The 27,937-nt window shown below is 36.0% G+C and overlaps 1 protein-coding gene across 5 annotated transcripts; it reads left to right on the forward strand.

Moving 5' to 3' along the window:
- The first annotated feature begins 1,915 nt into the window (after window positions 1–1,915).
- Thumpd3 (THUMP domain 3 tRNA guanosine methyltransferase) lies at window positions 1,916–26,482 on the forward strand. Of its 5 annotated transcripts, none has more exons than XM_026383103.2 (10): window positions 1,916–1,972; window positions 3,619–3,907; window positions 5,175–5,252; window positions 13,591–14,064; window positions 16,228–16,358; window positions 18,069–18,138; window positions 20,801–20,916; window positions 24,871–24,981; window positions 25,915–26,038; window positions 26,200–26,482. In XM_026383103.2, the coding sequence occupies exons 2-10, from the start codon at window positions 3,653–3,655 to the stop codon at window positions 26,350–26,352; spliced, it is 1,512 nt and encodes a 503-aa protein (XP_026238888.2). In that variant the 5' UTR covers window positions 1,916–1,972; window positions 3,619–3,652; the 3' UTR covers window positions 26,353–26,482. The 5 variants fall into 5 exon arrangements, with proteins under 5 accessions (XP_026238888.2, XP_026238889.2, XP_026238890.2 ...); XM_026383104.2 differs by having other exon boundaries at window positions 1,971–1,989; XM_026383105.2 differs by lacking the exon at window positions 1,916–1,972 and adding an exon at window positions 2,001–2,062.
- The last annotated feature ends 1,455 nt before the right edge of the window (window positions 26,483–27,937 follow it).

Below are 27,937 nucleotides of genomic sequence, written 5' to 3' on the forward strand. Positions count from 1 at the left end.
TAAATTTTAGAGCCTACTAAGAGTCTTTTGCAAGAACAGTATCTGGTCAGAATTTAATAACCCTTTTGTTTTCATTTTATTTATTTTTAATGGTACCATCTATTTTAAATATGTGCTTAAAAATGTGTTAATCTCATTTGAAACTCCCAACAATTCTAGGGTGGAAGTATCATTTTGCAGATGAGGAAAACTGATGGTAAGTGTTCCCTAACACCCAAGTTTCCTCTTTCATATGTTGAAATAAAATTCACATAACATAAATGTGCTATTTTTAATATTTTAAAGTATAAACTTCAGTATTTCTTAATATTCACAATGATATTCAACCATCACTACTATCTAATTCCACAATATTCTCATCATCTCAAAGAAAACTCCATACTCTTTAGCTCAAATGCCCTCAACCCTAAGCAACCACTAATCTGCTTTCTATCTCCTTTATTTGCCTATTCTGTACATTTCATATAAATGAAATTATGAATGTGGTCTTTAGAATATGGCTTCTTTTATTTAATGTGTAATGTTTCCAAGGTGCATTTCGCTGTGGCGTGTACCTGTATTTTAACCTTTCTTTTGACTAAATAATATTTAACTATGTGAGTGTACATTTGTCCATTCATCAGTTCATGTATATATTCACTGTTTCCACTTTTTGGCTGCATGCATAAAGCTAATGGGTCTATTTGTATGCAAGTTTTTGCTTGAACATCTGTTTCTAGTCCTCTTGTGCTTTGCCACCAAATTACACCCCCAATTCTTTTCTATTTTTTAGTTTGAGACAGGGTTTCACTAAGTTGTTGAGTCTTGCTAAGTTGTTGAGATTGACCTTGAACTTGCATTCTCCTATCTCAGCCTTCCTAGTCACTGGGAATAACAGGCTTGTATTACTGCACCAAGTTTAAATTTTTTGTCAAAAATCTTAACTGATTCCTAGTGTGGTGAAAACATTTTGCATTCCCACCAGCAATCTGTGTTCCTCCATTGCTCCATATCCTCACTAGAAGTTGGGTTGTCCAGTTTTTGTTTTTCAGTTTTAGCCTTCCATCCGGTATTACATTGTTTATTTGTGTTTCCCTAATAACTAGCAACGTTGAGCATTTCTTCATATACTTATTGGCCATTTGTGTATCTTTGAAAAACATCTAATACAAGTCTTTGTCCAGTTTTTAATTGGGTTTTGTTGTTGTGGAGTGAAAATTTCCTTTGAAAATAAGCTAACTTTTGGGAGGGAATTGTAGCTCAGTGGTAGAGTGCTTGGCTAGCAAGGGTGAGGCACTGGGTTCAATCCTCAGCGCAACATAAAGATAAATAAATAAATGAATGTATGTGTTCATCTAAAACTAAAACAAATTTTAAAAAAATTTAAAAAAAATAAAGGTTAAATTCTTAAAAAAGAAAACGAGCTAACTTTTTAAAAAATGTTAAACAATACCTTCACTGTAAAAACAGTTAAGGCGATACAGAAATCAGGAACTAGTTTGAGCAATACTTGCTAAGAGATTAAGAGCAAGAATTCTAGAGTCACACTCTCTGGGTTCAAGTCCTAGCTCCATCTCTAAATTGTTGCGAGTGGCATTTTTTGAGGGGAAGAAAGATATTTAACTCCTTTGAGACTCAGTTTCTCTGGCTTTAAAACGGGAGCGGCCCACACACTTCACAGTGGTTGAAACTGAAGAGATGGCGCATGTGAAACGATAATGCAGCGTTAGCACAACGAAGAACTCCACAAACGCTACCTACTGCTCTGACAAGCGACAAAGCCCTTAGCTCTTCCCACATAGTTTGCGGAATATCTCGTCCTCAGTCGCATAGAGTTTTCTACGCAAGCCCGTTTCTCCACGACCTTGTCCTGGCGCCCGCCCCTAGTGGAACCGCCTTGACCCGCGGCCCGACTTCCGTTTCCGGAGGAGGTGAGGCGACTTCCGGCGGCGTGACCTGAGCGCAGGTCCCGCAGGGTGACGGAGCCGGAAGGGTCTGTACAAGCGGCCGGTAACCGGGCGGCGGGTGGAAGTGGCTCTGCAGCCTCGGGAGGGAGGGAGAACCAGCTGTCGTCTTAGCGGGGGTGGGACTTCAGTCCTGTGTCTTGGCAGATCCCATCTTACTGCTTCTGCCTGGCCTTCACCCTTCCGCGGGACTCGCGTCCGTGGGCCCAACGGGTGGGAGTAGAGAGACGTGGGTTCTGCTCCAGTCTGCGCCACTGGTTAGCGCGCTCTGACCTTTGACAGGACACGTCTTCTCGCTGGTTTCAACTGTCTTTTATGTAGAAGATGCAGATCCTATTCACAGTAATACTTCTTTAAGAGCAGGAACTGACTTGCTAGCGTTCAACACTATCGCCTATCCTTGGCACAGCACAAAGCCTAGATACTCTTGACAGATTAAGTTGTTTTGAGTCATAAACCCTTTGAAAATCTGATGAGAGATATCGATCCCTCATCTTAACTCCTCCCTCGCCCTCTTAGCATACACCCATGCTCAAGTACAGTAAATTTGGTTTACTTTTTCAGATATTTCAGAGATCTGTCTATCCGTGGATCCCAGAGTCAGGCATGTGGTAGGCTTTCAAATATTTAATGTTATTAGTAAGTGTTCAGTTATTCTTTTAAATTCATGGGTCACCGTATACTTCACAAGAGGGAGGATGATAGGTAACTCATTAATAAGTTTTAATCATTGACCTTAAACTGCTACTCTCACTTAAATCTCCCAACAACTTAGGAGAGAGATTTATTTAATTCTCATGAGCTTGGGATAATTAACTTGCTTTAGGTCATTCCTCCTATGAATGGAAGAGGCAAGAATTCAAACCATGTCTATCTGAAACTTCAAAGCCCTGTGTTCTTAATTGCTAGCTAAAAGGACAAGATTGAGCCAGGTGTGGTGGTGCATGCCTGTAATCCCAGCAACTCAGAAGGCTGAGGCAGGAGGATTTCAAGTTCAGGGTCAGTCTCAGCAATTTAGTGAGGTCCCAAGCAACTTAGTGAGACCCTGTCTCAAAATAAAAAATAAGAAGGATTGGGGATGGGCTGAGGTGTAGCTCAAGGGTAGAGCACTTGCCTTGCATGCGTGAGGCACTGGGTTTAATCCTCAACACTATATGATAATAAAAAAGAAACTGTGTCCATCTACAACTTAAAAAATATTTTTTAAAAAAAGGTTGGGGATGTGTCTCAGTGGTTAAGCACCTCTAGGTTCAGTCCTCCAGTACCAATACATAAATGAATAAAACAAAGGACAAGATATAAAAATATATTTCGATGTGCTGTAGCAGCCTCTATTTCTTTTGTTAACTATTATAGTTATGAGATGACTTTAATCATCATAGATAACCCCAGACTAAACATTGAATGCTGTGAAATACTTATCTGTCTCCTTTTCTTCCATGGTTCCTGTATTGCTTGTTTAATAATGATAGCATGTTTTACAACCTGTACATTATGCCATTATATATTCTACTGTTTTAACTTTGGTGAATACTTAATCTATGCATTGACTGAATATGGCTGTATTGGTTATGTTGCCTTGTTCCTGCCCCCAAAACAGATGTTTTTTATTATAATTGAAATATGAGGTGATTTATGTTTGGGCTTTATTTCTTTTTCTGTACTGCTTTTAAAGGGATTGTATTAGTGACCTTGGAGTCATTGCTGACATGTCTGACATTCAAGAAGCTACTAACCAGCTCCTGGATGTGAACCTTCATGACAACCAGAGATCTGTACCAGTGACAGAAAGTAGCATCAGAAGTGAGTCCAAGAATCTCCATGTCACTATTGGAGCCACTGTTCCTACTGGCTTTGAACAAACAGCTGCAGAAGAAGTGAGAGAGAAATTGAGGTCACCATGCAAAATCAGCAAAGACCGGGGCAAGATATACTTTGACATTCCAGTGGAAAGTCTGGCTCAGGTTTGAATGAAGCAGAATATAAAATAGTTATCTAAATTGATCATTTTATGCTTATTTACTATAGACCCCTGCTCTTCTTTGCACTTTCCTAGATTAGGTGATTTCAAAATATCACTGCATTTTCTGTTTGGTACTGATTTGTAAAAGTCTCACTTTGTTTTTATTGTATTCTATATATTTATAAAATTCATTTCATAAATATATTTCAGTTTGCTATATTTTAGAAGTGACAGCAGCAGTTTGAGCTGGTTGAATTCACTGAAAAGAATCCTATGGAACTTAGGAAGAAATTCTGAATAGCGGCTATACTTTTTTTTATTTATCTCAGCATCTAGTTGAGATTTATAATTTGGTGATAAAGCATAAAAGCAGAGGTTTTCCTTCAACCTGTGTCAAAGATGTTTTTGCTCAAAAGTAATTAAGAATCACTACACTGAAGTGAAAATCAGCAAATTACTCACCTACTGTAACAAAAGCCATGATACATTTCATTACTACACAAGCAACATGAGGGCATGAGTTGTTATCTGTTTTTTTTTTGCCAGTATATCCCAAGCACTAAGTGCCTGGTATATAGTAGGCACCCTGGAAATATTTGTGGGATGAATTGGCAATCAAGAATTTTTACATCTAAATTTTAGTTAATACCCTCAACAGCTTCATGAAGGTAGGTACTGTAGTTGACTTCATGATTAAGCTTACGAAGACTGAGTACCTGACCCACATTCAACTGGTCATTGCTGAGCTGGAGCTTAGATCCATGCTCTTAGTGACCGTAGTACATGGTATCACCATAGAGAGCCATGAGGGAAAGATGTAAAGCTTCACTTGATTTTCTTCATTTTTCCTTTTTCCCCAAAATTCATGTTGCCCACATAACAATTCAAGCTTCTATCATTTGATCTGTCCTTCTCTTTCTCCAAGGAAAAGCAGAAACTGGTAGGTAACTGAACAGATGGAAGACTAAAAGATAGGGCATTTTTTAAATAAAAAATATAGATATCAGGATGGGATTGTGACTCAGTGGTAGAGCACTTACCTAGCATACATGAGGCACTGGGTTCGATCCCCCGCACCATATAAAAATAAACAAATAAAATAAAGGTATTGTGTCCATTTACAACTAAAAAAATATTTAAAAAAATATATGTAGATATCAAGTGCTTTAAAACCATTGTTCTAATTTTTAAAATATTTAATTGTTGATAGCTTGTGTTACTCAAAAGCTTTTTCAGAAATTAGTTTCTAACAGTTTTTTTCTCCCCAGGTTCATTGTCTGAGATCAGTTGATAATTTATTTGTGGTTGTTCAGGAATTTCCAGATTACCAGTTCAAAAATACAAAGGTAAGCTATCCTAAACATGATAACTGATTTTTTCCATCTTCCTAAAAGACATTATTTCTACTTTTTCACAGTCTGTCTGTCGTTTAATATTACTATTGCTCTTTGTTTTTATTTTATTTTTCTAGTACTGATAATTGAATCCAGGTCATTTCACATGCTAAGCACATGCTGTATCATTGATCTCTACTCCCACCCCTACTTTTATAATAAATAGTCAGACTTTCTTTTATAGCAAGAATTCAGAGATTTACTGACAGTCCATCTCAAAGTTTGCTTTTAAAAATCAGTATTGAGGCTGGGTGCGGTGGTACACATGGCATAGGCCTATAATCCCAGCAGCTCGGGAGGCTGAGGCAGGAGGATCTTGAGTTCAAAGCTAGCCTCAGCAACAGCCAAGAGCTAAGCAACTCAGTGAGACCCTTTCTCTAAATAAAATATAAAATAGGACTGGGGATGTGGCTCAGTGATCAAGAGATCCTGAGTTCAATCCCCTGGTACAAAATTAAAAAAAAATTAGTATTGAAAAATTATTTGACTTACCCAAGATGTAAACTTTAAATGAGCTTTGCTAACACATACACACACTCATTTCCAAAATAAAATTGGTTCCACAGTGAGAACTAAAGAACAAGTGATAGTTTGTGCCATCTACAAATAACACTTCCTCACTATTCTGTTTTTTCCCTGTTTTTTTCTCTAACTTCATTTCTTAAAATAAAATCAAAGTAATATTTAAACACTCCTTCAGTTGTTAAGACAACAGCCTTGTCTTCAACATGTATTTAGCATCTGAGTCCTAAATATTCAGCTGCTGCTTAAGCTGAAGGTTGAAAATAGATTGCAGTACAGCTTTAGATTTTTTCCACATTCATTTTTGGTCAGGTTTCTAGAGTCAGATGCTTAAATACTTTTTTTTTTTTTTTTATCAATGTTATTCCATGTCTTAGAATTATTCTTTCTTAAAACAGCTGTGAGTCAGGTACTGTGCTGTACAACTGTAATCTCAGCCACTAGAGAGGCTAAGGCAGCAAGATCACAAGTTTGAGACTAGCCTAGACAATTTAGTGTCTCAACAACTGTCTCAAAATTAAAAATACAAAGTCTGGTGATACAGCTTAGTAGTAAAGCACCCTATGATCAATCCTTAGTACTACACAAAACTAACAACAACAAAACCCAACTGGGAGGGTCGGGCATGGTGGCTCCCAGCAGCTCAAGAGGCTGAGGCAGGAGGGTCACAAGTTCCAAAGCCAACCTCAGCAAAAGCCAGGCGCTAAGCAACTTGGTGAGACCTTGTCTCTAAATAAAATACAAAATAGGGCTGGAAATGTGGCTCAGTGGTCGAGTGCCCCTAATTTCAATCCCTGGTACCCCCGCTTCACCCCCTACCAAAAAAAAAAAACCCAACTGGGATATGCTGCTTAAAAACCAGTCACACTGATATGAACATATAGTCTAGAAAAAAAATAAAACTAGACCTTAAAGAATTCACACTGAAAAACAGATTAAAAGTTTATTAACTACGAATGTACATTCAACCCTAGTAACCTTCAGACTTTGGTTAGTTATTGCTAATTGAATCATACCTATGAAACTAATGGATAACAGACAATCTATAGACAATTTTTGCTGCTAAGTATTTTGAAATTTTGATAGTCAATACTATACATACATACATGTTATCAGGTGGTTTTTGTTTTTTGGCTTTTTTTTTTTTAATTTATTTTTTAGTGCAGTAACTGGGTATTGAACCGAAGGCCTTATGCGTGCTAGACAAGCATTCTTCCACTGAGCTAAATCCCCAACCTTAAATAGGCATTTTTGAAAATCTATGTTTCCACATAACTTAACTAAGGCATTATTAAATAATAATTTAAAAGAAATCCTTAAATTCCTGCATTTTTGCATCCTAAAATTGGTATCGCTCTGGGCAATTTGGATCTCTAAGTGGAGGTGAATTTGATAATTATGGAATATTCTACATGAGTTAGCTTTTCAGAGTTGCCTTGTAAGTAACTGCAGAAAAGGTTCCTGGTAGAAGTCTCCAAGGAACAGCAGTAAGGATGAAGGCAGATTTTCGGAGGTGTGCAAAAGAAACTTCTGTGTCTGACCATGAAATATTATCAAGCCCTTCATTTTGTGAACTTCAGTCACAACATACCCGGGTAAAACCTCATTTTTAAACATGTGCTTCTAGCTTTCATGCTATTGACGATTGAGCTTTTTCTTTTTGAAGACTTTGCAGTATTGGGGACAAAACACTGGGCCTCACACATGCTAGGTGAGCACTCTACCTCTGAACTGTATCCCTAGCTGTTTTCATTTTATTTTCAGACTGTGTCTTAATGAATTGCTTAGGTTGGCTTCCAATTTTTGAACCTCCTGTCTCATCCTCCCAAGTAGCTGGGATTACAGGTGTGTGTGTCATTATACTTTCCCTTATCTTATAAAAAAAAAGCCTGTTAGTTTAATCATGAGTTCTCTAATTATTCAGATATCATGAATTTATTAGTTCCTCCCTTTTTAAAAAAAATGTTTTTTTTTTTGTTGTAGATGGACACAATATCTGTATTTTATATATTTTTATGCAGTGCTAAGGAACAAACCCAGGGCTTCACACACTAAGCTACAACCTCAGCCCCTCCCTCTCTTTTTTTTTTTTTTTTTTTTGAGAGGAGCAAGTCTATGATTTATATGAGTTGTTTTTTGCGGGGGAGTGCTAACCAGGGATTGAATTTAGGGGCTCTTGACCACGGAGCCTCATCCCCACCCCTATTTTGTATTTTATTTAGAAACAAGGTCTTGCTAAGTTGCTTAGTGCCTGGTTGTTGCTGGGGCCAGCTTTGAACTCATGATCCTCTTGCCTAAGCCTCCTGAGTCACTGGGATTATAAGCATGCACCACTGCGCCCGCCCTTATATGAGTTTTTAACAACTAGTTAATACATATACTTAGAATGCACTTGTATAAAGACTGAAAGGATTTCAGTGGAAAGTCTTTGTCCCTTTATCCCCATGCCATGAAGTTTCCTCACAGTAGGCAACTGCTATCACCAATTTCTTGGGTATTCCTCTAGAGATATTTTATGGATATATGTATTTCATTTACTTATTTACTCAAATGGAAGCATAGCATACATACTGTTTGGCTGTGGTTTTGTCACATTTACATTATACATTTTGCTTTCTATTTTTAAAAAATCTCTTTATGCACTTTTTTTTTTTTAATGTACTCAGGTTCTTTATTTTGATTTCTTTTCTTTTCTTTTTTTTTTTTTTTTTTTTTTTTTTAAGAGAGAGAGAATTTTTTAATATTTATTTTTTAGTTTTCGGCGGACACAACATCTTTGTATGTGGTGCTGAGGATCGAACCCGGGCCGCAAGCATGCCAGGCAAGCGCACTACCGCTTGAGCCATATCCCCAGCCCTTGATTCCTTTCTTGAGCAACTTGTTTTTGTTTTGTTTCTATCATGCATGTGTTTTCTAATAGTTTACAATATTCCTGTCTGGTTCAGGCCATTACTTTTATAAAGTCAACTTGATATTTTGTACTTAATCTACTAATTTTCATGTGTTTTTTTTTTATTCCCTACTAAGAGCAAAGATGAAATTGATTATTTTTCTCTTCCCTCTACCTTTCAACTTTATTATTTTTCTTAGTATTGACCTTTATGCCTTTAAATATATTTTATTTATCAAGTCTAACTTCTGTTCTTTAACCTTAGAGATGAGGAGCGTAGCATGCTTAAATTATTTCTCATCTTCTTTCACAAAAACCCTTCCAACCACATGCCAATTTATAATGTTTACCTTCTGTTTTACAGTTATAAACCCCACAATTTTTGGGGGGGTTGTTTTTAGTACTGTAGTTAAATAGATTAGAGGTGCGTTCCTACCCTAGTTATATTTTTCTTTTTTATCTTTTGAATGCATGCATGAAGTCAGAAATGTTTGTCTTTGACCTTTATATTTGGTTAATAGTTTGGTTATAAAATTTGGAATTTTTTTCCTTAAAAATATTATGGTCAGGGGTGGGGTTGTGGCTCAGTGGTAGAGTGCTTGCCTAGCATGCATGAGGCACTGGGTTCGATCCTCAGCACCACATAAATGTAAAATAAAGATATTGTGTCTACCTAAAAACTAGAAAATAAACATTAAAAAAAACTATTATGCTTATTCTCTTCTAGCATTAAATGTTTCAGTGGATCATTCAGGAAAAACTGTTACCAGCTGGGCACGGTGGCACACGCCTGTAATCCCAGTAGCTTGAGAGGCTGAGGCAGGAGGATCTCGAGTTCAAAGTCAACCTCAGCAATTTAGTGAGGTGCTAAGCAACTCAGTGAGACCCTGTCTTAAAATAAAATACAAAAAAGGGTTGGAGGTGTGGCTCAGTGGTTAAGTGCTCCTGGGCTCAATCCCCAGTACCAAAAAAAAATTTTTTTTTAATTTAAAAAACACTGTTACCAATTTCTTGTGTTGTTTTATGGATATGTGTTTAATTTACTTTTTGTGTGTGTGTGGTGCTGGGGATTGAACCCAGGGCCTTGTGCACGCAAAGCAAGCACTCTATGGACTGAACTATATCCCCAGCCCTCATTTACTTATTTACACAAATAGAAGCATAGTATACTGTATCTTTGCTCCTTGAAGGCCAGATTTTTTTTTTTTTTTTTTTTTTTTGGTAGCTTCAAAGTCTAATAAGTTATTGGAGTGTGTTTCATTGTTGACAGTTCCTTATCAGGATACATTAATCCATTTACATTTCTGGAACGTTTTCTTGATTAATTGAATATTTTTTGTTTTATCATTTTAAATCCCTTTTTTAGGGAAACCAGTTATACATATGTGGGATCTCTTTTGACTCTATTTTATATTTATCATTTTCTATCTAATTCTTTTTAACTTTTTTGCTCATTGTCATTTAATTTGCTTTGCTTTCCTCCACACTCTTTACTGTGTTTTCAGTGGTATCTTTTCTGTTTCTTAAATATTTATTTTTTAGTTGTAGTTGGATACAATATCGTTAATTAATTAATTTATTTTTATGGAACCCAGGGCCTTGCCCGTGCCAGGCGAGCATTCTACCACTGAGCCACAACCCCAGCCCCATTCAGTGTTATCGTACATGTGTTACTGTCAGTATGGTCTGTGCTAGTTTTATTTTTTCTATTCCACTTTTAAGTATTTTCTTTGAGTTCCATTTTCTTATGGTGGCCCTCCTCGTTTTCTTTCTGCTTTTATATCTCTGTTTTGAGCTCATATTTACAAAGGTATTTCCTCATTTCATGTTTTTGATGTCATTGGTTTTTTTTCCACATTTTTTATTTGTGCATTATAATTGTAATGTCATTGTGTTTGATCAGTTTTATCTGCTCTCTGGCATTACTGCTTTTTGACTGCTGTTTGTTTCCTGTTCATGTTTCCTCTTTTTTCCTTTTATTACTTTCATATAAGTCCTGTGCTGACAGGTTTTGATAATTGCTTATCTTTTAGTGAGGGAGTTCCTCTTGGACCTGCTATGTGTAAAATGTTCTTGTGGTGGGAGAAGCCATGTAGGTGTTCCAGGCCAGAGGGAAATCTTTCTTGTCAGACACATAATTATGGGTAAATGGGTTATTTTCTTCTTCTTCCTCTTCCTTTAAAAAAAAAAAAAAAAGAGTATGGCTTTATTGAGGTATAATTTCCATTCCATTGAATAAGCTTTTAAACCTTACTTCTCTTTAACCTCAAGGGATCAGCAGGGTTATTCATAAAGCACAGCACAATTGCCCTCTGTATATCCAGTTTGATTCAATCAACTATAGGTTGAAAATATTTGAAAAATGTTGGGTTCTTTACTGATAACAACTATTTACCAACTATTTATATTTTATTAGGTATTACAAGTAAGCTAGACATGACTTTAAAGTGTACAATAGATATACATAGGTTATGTGCTAATTTTGTGCCATTTTACAAACTGTAGAGTTTGGTATGTGCAAGATCTCCCTGGCTCTACCTTATCAACAGACTGATTCCAGCAATTATAGCATGTCTGTGAGATCTTTGTTCAGCTAACATTTTTCTCCCCTGCTATTTCTTGGTACAAACGGAGTTCAGTAAAGCTCCCATGTCCTTCTTTCCAGTTATTTCAAACAAAATTTGTTTGCTACCTGCTTTGTAGACTGTGCTTTACCCTTTGTCTGAGATCTGTAGACCTCCTCACTCTCCATGTCTTCCTGTACATTCTGTTTCACCTTTACTGCCCTTAAAAATCCTTGTGTTTTATTTAGTTCAAGGTTATAAATACTGCATTGATTCAATTCAGATAAGAGTTACAGGGGCTGGGATTGTGGCTCAGTGGTAGAACACTCGCCTAGCACGGGTGGGACCTTGGTTCGATCCTCAGCACCACATAAAAATAAAGGCATTGTGTTGTGTCCATCTACACCTAAAAATATATATATATTTAAAAAAAGATAAGAGTTATATTTGCTTTTTCTTTTAAAACAGTTTCTAAAGTTCCTAAAGATTCTATGACACCATGTTAAACCAACCAGTCCTCTAGAGGCCCATTATAATAAGAAAGTTATTTGGGGCTGAGACTGTGGCTCAGTGGTAGTGTTCTTGCCTAACACGTATGAGGCGCCCAGTTTAATTGTCAGCACCACATAAAAAATAAAGAAAGGTGTTGTGTCCATTTATAACTACAAATATTTTTTAAAAAAGAAGAAAGTTATTTGTAAGTAGAATTGACTTTGCTAACCCTGAAGTTTGATATTGTGTCAGCAGGTTTCAAGTTTTGCCAAATCACAGTTCTGTTGGTCAGCAATGATTTCTTTCTACTTTGATCTTTGTAACATATACTGTACGAGATGCAGTGGCACACGCCTGTGATCTTAGTGACTGGAGAGGCTGAGATAGGAGGATCACAAATTCAAGGCCAGCCTTAGCAATTTAGTGAAGCCCTAGGAGACTTAGCAAGACACTATTTCAAAATAAAAATGAAAAAGAATTGGGGATTTGTTTCAGTGGTTAAGCATCCCTGGGTTCCCTCTCATATAAAACAACAACAACAACAACAAAAAAAAAACCCATTAATTAATATTATAATTATTAATATCTGTGCTGTGTAATAGAACTTTCTGATGGAAATGTTTTATATGTTTGTGTCCAACATGCTAACCACTAGATGTTAGTGTGTATAATGTGGCTAAAGTAATGGAAGAACTGTTTAATTTTCTGTTAAGTTTAAATCATTTAAATTTCAGTAGCTACATGTGACTAGTGGCTGCCCTATTGAACAGCATTACTGTATACTTCCCATTTTAACTTTTAATCACATATAATTTAACAGCTGTTTATTGACCACCAGAACTGTTCTAGGTGTGTGACTTATAGCAGAGGTCAAGATAGATAAAGTTCTTTCCACCATGTACTTACATTCTGGGAGGAGCCTTAATGGTGAGCAGTACATAATCCTAGTAATCTTTACAGTGCTCAGCACTGCAAGAAAATAAAACAGTAAGAGAATGACTTGTAAGGACTTCTTTAAATGGAGCAGGTCTCTCAGGATGTGCCTTTTAAGTTTAAGTAATGAGAAAGGGGTCTACAATGCAAAGAGACCATGCAAAGCAAATATCTTCCAAGCAGAGGTAGGGAGAGAGAGTTAGACCTGAAACGTTGTAAGAGAAATAGACAGAAGTCAGAGTAAGTTGAGCTTTGTGACAAATTTAGATTTTCTTTCAGTGGAAAGCTGTTGAAGGGCTTTAAATAAGAAAGGGGTATTGCTAGACTGTTTAAAAAGTTGACTCTATTTAAAAATTAGAACATTTTTTAACCACATAAGTTTTTTTTTTCCTTTAAAAAAATTTTGTTTTTTAAAGTAAATACATAATACAACCTAAAATTCAAAAATTCCAAAAGGAAGAAGAAGATAAGTGTCATCCCTCCCCTGCCCTTCATCTACCTACCTCTACTCTTCAGAGATAATTTCTCACAGCTTAAATTTTAATAGTTTCTTACTGCTTAAATTTTAGCCACAGGATTGTGGCTCAGTAGTAGAGTACTTGCCTGGCATGTGTGAGGAACTGGGTTCAATTTTCAGCACCACATATAAATAAGTAAATAAAATAAAGATCCATTGACAAATAAAAAAGTATTTTAAAGAAAATTTTAAAATTAAAAAAAAGAAAGAAAATTTTTACCTTAAAATCCTGCTTCTGATCTAGCATTTTGTCTTAGGCTACCCTTCAGTGGCTTAATATGTATGTTTCCTTGTCATTGAGATTTGAATTTGCTTAATTGAAGTCATTATTTTCTGAGAGAAATGAGTGGGTTTCATTTTTGTCATTTATAGGAAGAAGTTTTAAAGGATTTTGAAGACTTGGCTGGAAAACTCCCATGGTCAGATCCTTTAAAAGTATGGAAAATGAACACCAGTTTCAAGAAAAAAAAAACAAAACGCAAGAAGATAAATCAAAATTCCAGTAAAGGGAAGATTGATAATGGACAAGGAGACAAATTAGATGAGAGAGATGTTAAAGAATTCACCAACAATGATTTAGATTCACACATCTTAGACTATTATGAAAATCCAGCCATCAAAGAGGAGGTATCAACATTAGTAGGTGATGACTTGGCATCATGCAAAGATGAGATCGATGAAGGCTCAAAAGAAGAAACTGAGCTTCAAACACTAAAGTTTAGAGTCACATGCAACAGGGCAGGAGAGAAACATTGCTTTACCTCAAATGAGGCTGCAAGAGATTTTGGGGGTGCTGTTCAAGATTATTTTAAGTGGAAGGCTGATATGACCAACTTTGACGTGGAGGTAGGTGCTGGCTCTGATTCAAGAAGATTTTTGTAGATTTGTAGACAAACTAGTATCAGGGGCAATTAGGCAGGGAGGATGTGGTTACAAACAGTATGTGCTGTGGAGAACCATAGATCTAGATCCAGATTTTGACTCTACAGTTATATAAAATTGGACGAGATTGAGCTTGTTTCATATAAAGCCAATACACCTTTAAGGTTGCACTGAAGGTTAAACAAGATAATGCATTTAAAGTATTTGGTGCAATACCCTGGTATATGTTAATTGTTCATTAGATGCAAGAAGTTATCAAGACTCAAGTTTTCCAATTTCTGATCTAATGCTTTTCCTCCATCATGTGGATTATCAGATTGTAAAAGTCAACTAGAATTTTAAGAATGTGTTTTTTGTGTCTGGTTGTAGAGTTTTGCTATTTAAAAAAAGAAAAAAATAAATAAAATAAACCTCAACCTCAAATCAGAACATCAGGACTAATAACATTCATCCTAGAGCCAGCTCTCCTTTCTTAAATTCTGCTAGGTTCCCCTACCCTGATACCTCTTTTTAGCATGCTTAGTCTCTTTGTAATTACCCAGTGGGTAATTCTTATGTGGGCAATAGGAACTACAGCTTTTAAAATCTCTGACAAATTAAAAGGCCCCTAACAGCTTACATTTTTACCAAGATGTCATTTCTGTTACTTTTGGGACATTTGAATCTGGGGCAAGTCACTTACTGCCTTTGTTTTTTGTTTTTTTTTTGCATGTCAGAGAACAATTCTCCATAAAGCTGGCATGAGAATGAATAGGATAACTAAAAGAATGATGTCCAAAAGTCAGCAAGGTAGCTCAGAGGACAAATTCTGAAGCCAGGCTACCTGTGTTTAAATTTCAACTCAGTTGCTATATGATTGTGGGCTAGTGACCTGGTATCTTTGTGCCTCAGATTCCTTATCTAGCTTGAATGGGTGAATATGAAATGAGGTCATGAGGATAAATTATGTAGAATAGTGCCTTGCGCATAGGAGTGTCAGCTGCTGTTATTGGTAAGATTATAATGAGGAAATTTTAGGTGAAAGATTGGGAAACATTTTTATTTGTAGTTTGTTAGGAAATCATATGGCAAAAATAGTACATTGGAGATCATATTGCTAAGTGAGTCAGATTTTTGAAAATACTAAGAAAACAATAGATTATAAAGCAAATGTTACACTGTTAATCTGGGTGAAGAATAATTAGGAGTTCATTATGCTAGTGGTCTTGTAGCACTTCTGTATGTTTGTATGTTTGAATTTTTTTTTTCAAAAAAGTTAGGAATTTATATTTAAAAGATAAGCCTTCACAATTCATAAACATTATAAAATGGGAGAAAATCTGGTTATAGTCAATTTATAAATACAGAGAATGAAAAGACTAAAATAAATTTTAAAATTAATCACAACATACTATATTATGTGAAATTTAAAAATTGCTGAAGCTAATTTGTAGTGGTGAGTATTGACTAGGAAGGGGACAAGGGGATTCTCCTAGGATGTGAGAAATATTCTATATCTTCATCAGGGTATCAGGGTAGCAATTATGTAGTGTATATATAGGTAATAAAAACTCACTGAGCTGTATACTTAAGACTCATGTAGGGGCTGGGGTTTGGCTCAGTGGTAGAGCACTTGCCTAGCATGTGTGAGGTACTGAGTTCGATCCTCAGCATCACATAAAAATAAATAATTAAGGGCTGGGGATATAGCTCAGTTGGTAGAGTGCTCACCCTTGCATGTACAAGGCCCTGGGTTCAGTCCCTAGCAACACACACACACACACAAAGTTGAAGTAAATACATAAAATAAAGCTATTTAAAAAAAAAAAAAAAGACTCATGTACTCTACAGTGTGCAGAGTATACCTCAAGAAAAAAGTATAAAAGCCTCCAAAGTATCAGTAATAAGAAACTGGGGACTATGGCACATTGATGTAATCCCAGCCAATCAGGAGGCTAAGGCATGAAAATCATAAGTTTGAGGCCAGCTTGAGACCTTGAGTTTGAGATCCAAACCCTGTCTAAAATAAAGAAGCGCTGAAGGTGTAGCTCAGTGGTATGGCCTCAATCCCTAGTGCCACCAAAAAGTCTTAATAAAAGTACAGTTTGAACAAGCTTGAAACTTACTTCTGACCTAACTTAATTATAGGTTCTCTTGAATATCCATGATAATGAAATCATCGTGGGAATTGCATTGACTGAGGAAAGTCTCCACCGCAGAAATATTACACATTTTGGACCTACAACTCTTAGATCTACTCTTGCCTATGGGATGCTCAGGTAAGGGAATGTATTTTTTGCTGTACAGATCACAAGTGGCACCTTCCTTTATATTTTCCCTTCAAAACACTGATATATTTTTTTCTTTCCTTTCGTAAGGTGTTGGAATTTAGTGGATAATGAAAAGGATTAAAAAAACTAATAATCTGTTTCCTTCCTTAATATCTAGTATTGACTCCTTGTAATATTAAAAATATCATTTAATCAGTTTCTCAGTTTTCTTGATTGTTAAATTAGGGTGATTAGTTTTCATCTGCCTCTTGAATGGCACAGTTACATTTCTGTTTAGAAAGGATATACTGTATGTTGGGAGATAGAGCAGATTTTGTTATTTCATTTATGTGCAGTAAAGCAGATGAAAGCAAAGATTTTTAGAATGTGCATAATGTGTAACTGAATCTAGAAATTTTATTCATATTTTTAAATGTTACACTGAACAGCAATCCAGGAATCATCCTGGAATTTTCCAGTTTTCAGAGTGCAAGACCTAGTTTTCCCTTTCCTTGGCCATTTTCCTTTTATTGAGTGCTTCCTTCCACCACTCAGACATTTATCTTTTCCAAACTTCTGATTTTGAAACTACAAAATGGGTTTAATGTGGAGACTTTTCGAAGGATTATTAATGAAGATTAAATGCAGAAACATATTCAAGATATCATTGTGTATGTGTGTGTGTGTGTGTGTGTGTGTGTGAGAGAGAGAGAGAGAGAGAAAACAAGTTTTGTTTTTTTGCAGTGCTGAAGATCTAACCCAGTGCATGCTAGGCAAGCCCTCTACCACTTAACTATGTTCCCAGCCCTCAAGATACCTATTATATGCAGTGCCTTACATGTCCTAGTGGTTAAATGACTATGTCCTTCCAATCTTTGCTTCCTCTTTTATTCTGCTCCTCATATTTCAGCACAGTTGGAACATATCAGTTCAATGACAATAATAGAAAACTGGGTCCATCTGATTAAGGAAGAGTTCCTAACCTTCATTCATTTAACAGACATTATTTACCACCAGGTATTATTGTAGGAGCCAGGGGTACAGAGAGTTATTTTGGGTGCAAATATTATGAACTTAAGTAAACTACTTTAGAATAAATAAAGTGATGATTATATCAGGGGATAGGCTGTTATAAGAAGTCATGTAGAATCCACCCCAAAACAAAAGACAAACAAAAAACCAGAAAGCCATGTCTTAAGAATAGAAACTAGATTATGGAAAACCCCCAGAAACCTAGGCAGCTGCTTTTATCTCTCCTGAGAGCCTGTGGACTCTTGACTCTGCTCATCTGGGCACATTGCTGCTCCCTCATATAAATATATATATTTCCCATTTCAAATGACCAGCCTGTATTACTGAGGGCTTCTTACTCTTTATTCCAAATTCTTGGAAGAGAGGATGTGAGTGACGTAGTTCATCAGCAATGGGTCTGCCAAAGACTCTGTTCCAATATGTTGAGGCATAGGAACAAGAAGGTAGAGCTGCACCCAAGAAGCTATCTTAGGAGGGATATAATTACCATGCATGAAGTAAGTAATGTCACAGAATATAAAAAGATTAGAAGGACAAGAGAATGGAAGAGAAACTTAATGTAGATTGGTGTTCCTTCAAGCTACTGTGATAGGTCCTTAATCTTTTAGCTTTAGGAATCATTGTAGAAGCCTTACCTTTTGGTTGAGCCTCTTCTCATAGGCTGTGTTTTGTGTTTTTATTCTCCAGGCTTTGTGCACCTCAACCTACTGATATAATAATTGATCCAATGTGTGGAACAGGGGCAATACCAATAGAGGTAATAACTTTTCTTTAGTTTTTAGATGAGCATGCAATCTGTCCAGAATGTTATTTAAAGTATCCAAGGACCAAGAGACCAGGTAGTGATATCTACTGACTGGATTACAGAGAAGGCTGAGAATTATAAGATGGTGAGCGCCCTTTCTGTAATAAATAATCCAGTAGATTGCACACGAAAAGATCGTTGAAGGCATAAGCATAAAGTGGAGGAAAGCATTTTTCATCTCTACATAGTAAGATTCTTCTTTTAATCTATTTATGTTCCTGGAGTGAATAAGTATAGTGTTTAAAAGGGAGATCTACTGGGATGTAGCTCAGTGGTAGAGCACTTGCCTAGAATGCACAATTCCCTGGGTTCCAGCCCAAGTGCTGTGGGGAGCATGGGAAGCAGCGGTATCTATAAGCATTATTTGGATTTTTCTGGGAAGGCTGACAAGGCTGCATACCAAATGCTCTTAAATAGCTTTCACAGTTACTGTGATGTTGAGAAGATACATAAAAACCACATAAGGCAAAGCAAGAAATGAAAAGGTATTTTCTAAGTAGAAAACATTTAACAGAGTTTCAATGAATCAATATCATGTATGCATTTAGAAAAGATTTAGATGGACTGTGGCTGTGGCTCAGTGGTAGAGTGCTTGCCTAGCATATGTGAGGCACTGGATTCGATCCTCAGCACTGCATTAAAAAAATAAAATAAATAAATAAACAAATAAAATAAAGGCATTCTGTCCATCTACCAAAAAAAAAAAAAAAAAGATAAGATTTAGAAAAGGAAGCTCACAGTAAAATAATTTAACCTGTGTGAAACATAATAAATTCTTCCATATAGTATATCAAAAGGCAGCCGGTAAAACTGCAGGAAGATCCCATAGATTCAATGAATAGGCAGAAACTGGACAGATAATTAAGTTCAAAGCAACCCACAAAGAGAAAAATAATCCAGACCGTAATTAGAAAATTATATATCCATGATTTGGGAGTTAAAATCCAGGAAGGAAATCATAGTAGTGACTATATGCTCTGCTAATAACAGCTAGAGAAATTACTCTTGAGACCTGCATAGAGAAAAACCCAAGAATAATTTGGGAGCCAGGCGTGATAGCACATGCCTGCCTATAATACCAGCTACTTGGGAGGCTGAAACAGGAGAATCAAGTTCAAGGCCCACCTCAGCAATTCAGCAATATTAAAAATAAATAAATAAATAAAAAGAACTACGGATGTAGCTCAGTGGTAGAGCACCTCTGGGTTCAGTTCCCAATACCACCAAAAAAAAAAAAAAAAAAAAAAAAAAATCTGAAACAAGACACAGTGGTGTTCTACAGTGTTAAACCATGATGTCTGTAAAATATCAGGTAAGGCTACTATATCAAGAAATGTACCATAGAGCTAAAGAACAGAATCAAAATGAAAGCAAAGAATTTTTTTGAGCCACTTCCATGTAGACATAAGGTACCAAGGTACAAGGTAGGAAAACCTAAGCTGAGGTATGATCAAAGTGAAAATTGTAAAAGGATTCACAAAGTATAAATGCAGATTTGTTTATGTAGAATATTTGCTTTAAAACTTGGAAGTACTATAAAATGCATCTTCTTCTGAAGTAGAAAATCCAGATTCACTTTTTTCAAAATATATGGGGTAGTCAGAATCATGTGAAAGACGTTTTAGACACTGTAGGTTCCTTCTACCTCCCTGCCCACCCAAATTCTGGCATACTTTAACATCCCTTTTGTTTCAAGTCATTGTAAGATTACAGACTGGAGTTGTCATTACTCCAAAATGTCTAGGCAAAATAAAGTTATGAAGTACTGTATTCATGGAGGGGAGGTGTGTTTCCATTCACAAAGGATATAGTGTTCGTTACTCTCTGATTTCATGTTCTGTTAATTTGCGTAGAAACATTGTTCAGCCTCAGCCTAGGATAGTATATCACCTCATTCCACAAATGATATGTGACAGCTTGGTATATAAATACCATGTTCTGCTGTAATTTTAAAATTACAAAATCCTTTCAGTGATAGAGTGATTATCATTCAGAAGCTATCTTGCTTTGATAATGGCACTTTATTTTGAAACTGTTAAAAGTTTGAATAGATAAGATTAACTCCCACAATCCAAAATGGTTATGGGTTTGGTCAGTTCTGTTTGGACAATTTTTTTTACACCATATTTATTCAGGGACTATAATGCCTTCTGTTTACCTGATACTGCTGATTGAGGGATTGAATAAAACACTAGTTCTGTCCTAGGGATTTACAAGTTTAGTTGGGAGGCAGACAGATATGAACAATTCGAAATGAAACAAGCACTGTGGTAGAGGTATGTACGCGTGCTTTTGAAGGGGTGCTTGAGAAGATAGTTGGGAAGTTGGGGTTGATATTAGAGGGTGTGACATTTGAACTGGGTCTTAAAAGATGAATAGGAGTTCAGCAAGCAAAGAAAGAACAGGAGGCATTTCTAGCAAAGGAACAGCAAAATTGACAACAAGCTTTGTTTTGCCACTTCAGAAAAGCACTGGGTTGGATTGTCTTGTTTATTGACAATGACTAAAATAATTTCCCCTTTGATATTTGTGTGTGTGTGTGTGTGTGTGTGTGTGTGTGTATGTGTGCATGTGTTTGTTACTTCTAGTTTAAAATACACTCTTGTCTTTTTAGGGGGCAATGGAATGGACTGACTGTTATCATATTGCTGGTGATAATAATCCCCTGGCTGTGAAAAGAGCAGCAAATAACATCTCATCTTTACTCACCAAGAGCCAGATGAAAGATGGGTAAAATTTTAATTTACAAGATTTTGTAGCATCTAGGAAATTACTTTTCATAATGAATTATGAATTCCTGCAATGGATTGTAACCTTGCCATTTTCTAACCTTTTATGTCTGTCTTCCTTTTTCTTTCCTTGTTCATACATCTATTTTCTCAAAGACTACTGTATAGATTCATTTCATTTTCTCAAGTTTTTAAATACATGTGTTTTTACAGTCTATTTTAAATGACTGCATAATATTTCATTATTACAATTTAGCCTATCTCTATTATTTGGGACTTCAGAGAATCTGAGTTGTAAAAAGACCTGAAAATCATCCCCATGATTTCTATGACTGACCTTTTTTTTTTGGTACCAGGGACTGAATCCAGGGGTACTTAACCACTGAGCCATATCCCCAGCTCTTTTTGTTTTATTTTGAGATAGGATCTCCCTAAGTTGCTTAGGGCCTCACTAAATTGCTGAGGCTGGCTTTTAACTTGTGATCCTCATGCCTCAGCCTCCCAAGACACTGGGATTATAGACATGTACTACCATTCCTGGATCTCATCCCCATGATTTCTAAATGTTCTATAGGAGATTCTGACCAGTGGCCCTCTATCCTGCTTAAATACCTCTAATCACTCTGCCCCTGAAGGCTGTTTATTTTGTATTGCACGGCCAAGTACTAGTCATTTCTTTTAGTGAACGTTTCCCTGTATACCTTTCACAGATTTGCTTTTATTCTCCCACTTGAGTCCATCAAGAAAAAATTATCTCAATGTCACATCATGACAGAAATCAGATATATGAAGGGCTATAGCCCACCCCCCAAAATCCTCTCTTCCTTTAGCAAAACATTCTTAGGCCCTTCAACCATATACCTTTTCCTCCCTTTCTTAACATGTGTATTCCTCACTGTTCTTAAGGCTAAGAGATCTAAGATCACATTTGGTTCTTTGTAAACGGCTTCTTACTAAACCATGCCTTTGATATTCTTGGTTTGGAAGTCTGTTTGCCTTTGGGAAAATTTGTCTGTTATCCTTTGAGATGTATGTAGTTTAAGTATCTTAGGCCCTAGTCTACTACTCCAAATTCCATTTGATACCATCTGTGTCAGCTTTTCATCATCTTTTGAAAGTCTTAGGTGAGTTGGGAAGAATTAGTTGTAATAATCACTCACTTGGCCTATAGTTTCTTACCAGAGGCCTCATCATAAGTCTGCTTCTCTGGTCCCTTCTGTGAATGTCCTTCATTCTTTGGTAAAACTGCAGAAGGTAATGAATGGTCAGCTGATTTGTTAAGTCTTACAGATGCTCCACATCCTGAATATATCACACAGGAAGTCATTATATCCCACAATTTGCCTTCAGAAACAGCTGCCTCCATTAATAGTGTAAGGTTTATATTTCTAAGTAGAAATCAATGTTTTTTAAATATAGTCATTTTATATAGATATTCCTAATTAGTACTGTACATGGTATAAGTCTGATACTATTTTATATCTATATGTTGATTATTTCCTTGTCTGATTTTTTTTCCCCCTGATAAAGCTTGCTAGTCTTTTGTTCTTTCATACACTATTTGTTCTTTGGTTTTCTTTTTTTCTTTCTATATTTTTTTTTAAAAGAGAGAGTGAGAGATGGAGAGAGAGAGAATTTTCTTTTTAATATTTATTTTTTAGTTCTCGGCAGAGACAACATCTTTGTTTGTATGTGGTGCTGAGGATGGAACCCGGGCCGCACGCATGCCAGGCGAGCGCGCTACCGCTTGAGCCACATCCCCAGCCCCCTTTATTTATTTTTAACATTTTTGGTCCTGGGGCCAGAACCCAGGAGCTTAGGCTAGACTAGCTCTCTCCCACTGAGCTATATCCTCAGTTGTTCTTTGGTTTTATGCTAGTGCTTGGGTTTTTTTTTTGGGGGGGGGGGCAGGGGAGTTGTAGATGGACATCGTGTCTTTATTTTATTTGTTTATTTTTTAATGCCTCGCACGTGCTAGGCAGGCACTCAGCCACTGAGCTATAGCCACAGCCCCTAGTGCTTGTTGTTTCTTTTTTCTTTTTAAAGAGAGAGAGAATTTTTTTTTAATATTTATTTTTTAGTTTTCGGCGGACACAACATCTTTGTATGTAGTGCTGAGGATCGAACCCGGGCCGCACGCATGCCAGACGAGCGCACTACCGCTTGAGCCACAAGTGCTTGTTTTTTAATCCCTATTTCACATTTACAGTTTTTGTTTTCCCCAAGTTGTACATTATGTACTATTAATCTTTTTTAATTATGAAAGGTTTTATTCAAGCTAGTTTTATTCTGATAGCTAATGTTAACCATATCCTATAGTTTTATAATTATTTTTTTTACTTTCCAAATCTTTGGTGATGCACTTGTCTCCCAAGTCATTTAGGACAGTACTTTTCAAACATTAATATATATATGAATTACTTGAGGATCCTGTTAACATTCAGATTCAGCAAATGTGAAATGAGACCTGAGATTCTTTTCTAGCAAGCTCCTGGGTGATGCTTATGCTACTCATCTGTGTACCAACTTTGAAGTAGCAAGTTTAGATCATTTTATATACACAGGTTTCTTAAAACTCTCTTATTATGATGAATGGATTCTTATGGTACACTTTTTTTTCATATTAGGTTTTGAGGCTTAAGCATATCAATTTTTTTCCAGACTGATTAACATTTTAAACAAATTATTTTTCTTCAAGTTTCTGAATATTTTATTGTTCAGGTTCTCTGGACTTTGACTTTTTGTTGATTTAGCCTATGCATTTTATTAATTATCTTAACTTTTACAATCTTTTGGTTATAACACATATTTTCAATAACTCTTTTTTCATTATGTAGGTTTGCCTTTATTGAATTTTTGTAAAATTGTTCTTATTCAGTATTAAAACCCTCAATTTCTGCTCATAATCTTTGATTTGCTTTAGTTTTTAGCCTGTGCATTATTGCCTATTAGTTTCTTAAAAGTTTACTTTATCTTAATGGGGAAGCTTTAAATCTTTTATATTTATTGTGATATTCATTCTGGCTTCCATCATGTTTTCAGTCTTACTTTTCTTCTTTGGTTTTTTTTTTTTTTAATTTTTAATATTTATTTTTTAGTTCTCGGCAGACACAACATCTTTGTTGGTATGTGGTGCTGAGGATCGAACCCGGGCTGCACACATGCCAGGCGAGCGCGCTACTGCTTGAGCCACATCCTCAGCCCTCTTCTTTGGTTTTTTAAAATACAGCATGAGGGGCTGGGGATGTGGCTCAAGTGGTAGCGTTCTCACCTGGCTGCGTGCGGCCCGGGTTCGATCCTCAGAACCACATAAAAACAAAGATGTTGTGTCCGCCGAAAACTAAAAAATAAATATTAAAAAATTCTCTCATTCAAAAAAATAAAATAAAATAAAATACAGCATGATGCATACATTTCTTCTTGTTTAATATTAAAATAATTACATGATTACTTATTTTCTATTTATGTACCAATTTTATATTTATGTCTAATACTACTAGATTTATCATACTTTATTCTTCAGATGTTAACTCATAATCTTTCTAGTGGTAATTTTTTTCCCAGTTTATCTGTTTCATTAATAACTATACAAGTTATGTAATTTACTGCTTTCAATGCTGTAAATTTGTCTCTTGAAGTTCTTTGTGACAAGCTCATTTTCCCCAATCTGTTTTCTTGAATTGTATATGAAACAGATGTCGACATCTTTTGATCAGTCTTAACCATTTTTTAAATTTACTTGTATATTTTCCCTTTCAGTCTTTATAATAGTTTTATCTTATGACCAAATGCTTTCTTCCTACATTTAAGATTATTGATGTTCTCATTGTTATTCTTAATATTTTATACTTTGCTATGAAGTCTCTTTTAAAGAAAATTATTTTTAAATATTTCATTACTTCAGAATATGTTAAAGCATATTAAAGCACCTATATTCCTTCCTTTGTCTCCACAGCAAACCATCCTGGGGTTTGCCCATTGATGCTGTGCAGTGGGACATTTGCAATCTTCCATTGAGAACTGGTTCTGTGGACATTATTGTAACAGATATGCCATTTGGAAAAAGGTAACAACTTTTGCCAGGCTTGGCAGTGCATGTCTGTAATCCCAGCTATGAGGAGAGCGGGAAACGAAGCAGGAAAATCCCAAATTCAAGGCCAGCCTGGGGGTGACATAGTGAGACACAGTCTCAAAAATAAGATTTAAAGGATTAAGGATGTAGCTCAGTGGTAGAGCTCTTGCTCTTGCTTGTTTTATTTCACCATTTTTTTCTAGTCCTCATTTGTCTTCTAAATTTCAACTTGAGCTTATTCTAAGTCAGAATATAAATTTTCAGTTCCTTTTAAGACTTAGAGGAGCCATTTTTCTAACTGAATACTTTTAATATGATGACACACCCATTTTGTTTCTTCTGAGAATTCACGAATATATATTAACTACATTTTGATACTGCCCATCACAGGAGACTCATTTTTTAAAATTACCTATAATTTACTTCCTGTTGAATTACATAATCATACTTCATATTAAAAGGATGAGGAAGACTTGATTCTGATTGTCCCTCAGGAAAAACGATTTGTAACCACTAGTTTGGTTTATATAGTTTGCTTAATATATCAATTAAGAGGACAAGTTGTCACTTTTTTTTCTGTTAAAAAATATGTACAGGGCTGGGGATGTGGCTCAAATGGTAGCGCGCTCGCCTGGCATGCGTGCGGCCCGGGTTTGATCCTCAGCACCACATACAAAGATGTTATGTCCGCCGAAAACTGAGAAATAAATATTGAAAATTCTCTCTCTCTCTCTCTCTCTCTCTTTAAAAAAAAAAAATATGTACAATTCTAAGTTATCTATTTTCATTTCACTGCCATATAATGGCAAAGCTCTATCTTCTAAAAGGCAACTATCATCCTTCAGTATGCATGAAATTTTGTTCAAAGTCTTAGATATTTATCTTTTGCAATAGTAAATGGTTGGCTTATCACACTTTCTATTATAGGATGGGCTCCAAGAAGAGAAACTGGAATCTTTATCCAGCTTGCCTTCGAGAGATGAGCCGTGTCTGTAGACCCGGGACAGGCCGAGCTGTTCTACTTACTCAGGACAAGAAATGCTTTACCAAGGTGCCTATGGCAACTTTAGGATCTTAAAGTAAACCTGGCATATTAGTTTGAGTAGGATGTTTTCTCTTTCACTAGTGTTTCTTAATTGGCAACTAAGATCCCTGGTTACTTTAGAAGCAGATTGTCAGCCTGATTATTTTATGTTTTTTGTGTGCACACAGGCATTATCTGGAATGGGACACTTATGGCGAAAAGTGCATACAGTCTGGGTGAATATTGGGGGTCTTCATGCTGCAGTTTATCTTCTGAAACGTACACCCCAAGCTTTTGTTCATCCTGTGGAACAAGATGGAGAGAGAGGAACTCCTTGGTAATGCATAGGATGAAGATGATTAAGAGTATTATACTTTTCAACACTGGGAATGTCAGCATGAAGAACTTTAGAGAAAAATAGTTATTAACAAAAGTGCAGTCTACTATTTAAACAAGTCGAAAGCTCTTCTCCTTGGTTAGCAAAATACAAAGTAATGTAATATAACTTTAAAAGAAAACATATTCCTTGGGGATATTTTGAAAAGGGTAGCTGTGCAATTAGTATTTTTCTTACACTGCTTTAAAGATGATTAGGGAAAAGCCTACCAAGGTACTCTAGGATCTAGGTTTTAGAATGTTTTATTTTTGTTGTGTCAAGTGGAAAGCCACCTTGGCCCAAAGGCAGAGAACATAGTAATCTTAAAATAGTGTCTTAAGCTACATCTTTCTACCTATGCAGCTTTGCTATTTAGTAGCTCAGTACTCTTTACCTGAAACTCAGAAAAATGAAGCACTATTACATTTTGTGAATAGTATTTGCCCCATGACAAGATGGAGTAGACCTATAGGAAAATTTACCATCTGCCTTAAAAATTAAAGTATGCATGTTATCCAGATTAATATACAGAACTAAAACAGAGGGGGAGAATTTATGAAAGGGTTTGCAAAGACACTTTACTGTTTTTTTTTTTTTTTTTTTTAACAGTACCAGAAACATAGATAGCTGAGGTGTGGGACCTACAAGCCAAATCAGTTTACAAGTCTGTTGTTTTTCAAGGCAACCATAAACATGTCTTCAGTACTTTTTTTGTTGAGAGAAAAAAATTAGTCTATGTTCAAATGAAAACTTAATTTATGGGCCATCTAAGTTTGTTATTTCCTCGTGGATTATTTTTCACATTTAGTTGCTTTTCAACTCACAGGAAGTTCTTCCTGAGTTTTGTGGAAAGTGAACCTCAATAGTCAGTCCTAGTAAAATGGTGCTTCCCTGGGATAAAAAGTAATTGAGGTTTTATGTGGAATTCTTTTACAGTGCCCAGTTTATTTTGAAATATCTGGCTGCATTCAGCTTATATTTTCAGTGTCATTTTAGTAATGTGATAATACTATTCCCTTTTGATGTCTCCATTTAGAATAAAAGGACAGTATTCTTCGAGAGAACTGTGTTCATTGTTTGTTCTTGAATTGGAAGTAAGACATTTTTATAAAGGTTTTATATCCCACACTGGCATTTTTACCATTTCATAGCTGCATTATAAAAGGGTTGAACATTAACAACTTTTCACCTGTGACACACCATTTAAATTTCAAACTAAGCTGGTCAGCAGCAGTCCACAGAACCAGAAGGTACAAGGACTGTTTTCACCACTGTTTACCAAGTACCTGCCACAGAGTGGGCATTTAATATTTGCTCAACAAATAATATTTCTGCATATTAGCATAAAGTAAATATATCAGCTTTGTGTTTGATTCATCATAGCTTTTTTTTTTTTTTTGGGTACTGGGGATTGAACTTGGGTACTCAACCACTGAGCCACATCCCAGCCCTATTTTATTTGGAGACAGGGTCTCATTGAGTTGCTCCTCGCTTTTACTAAGGCTGGCTTTGCCTCCCCAGCTGCTCAGATTACAGGCATGGGCCTCATA

The sequence above is a fragment of the Urocitellus parryii genome, chromosome 16 (genome assembly GCF_045843805.1).
Source record: "Urocitellus parryii isolate mUroPar1 chromosome 16, mUroPar1.hap1, whole genome shotgun sequence".
Taxonomy (NCBI): domain Eukaryota; kingdom Metazoa; phylum Chordata; class Mammalia; order Rodentia; family Sciuridae; genus Urocitellus; species Urocitellus parryii.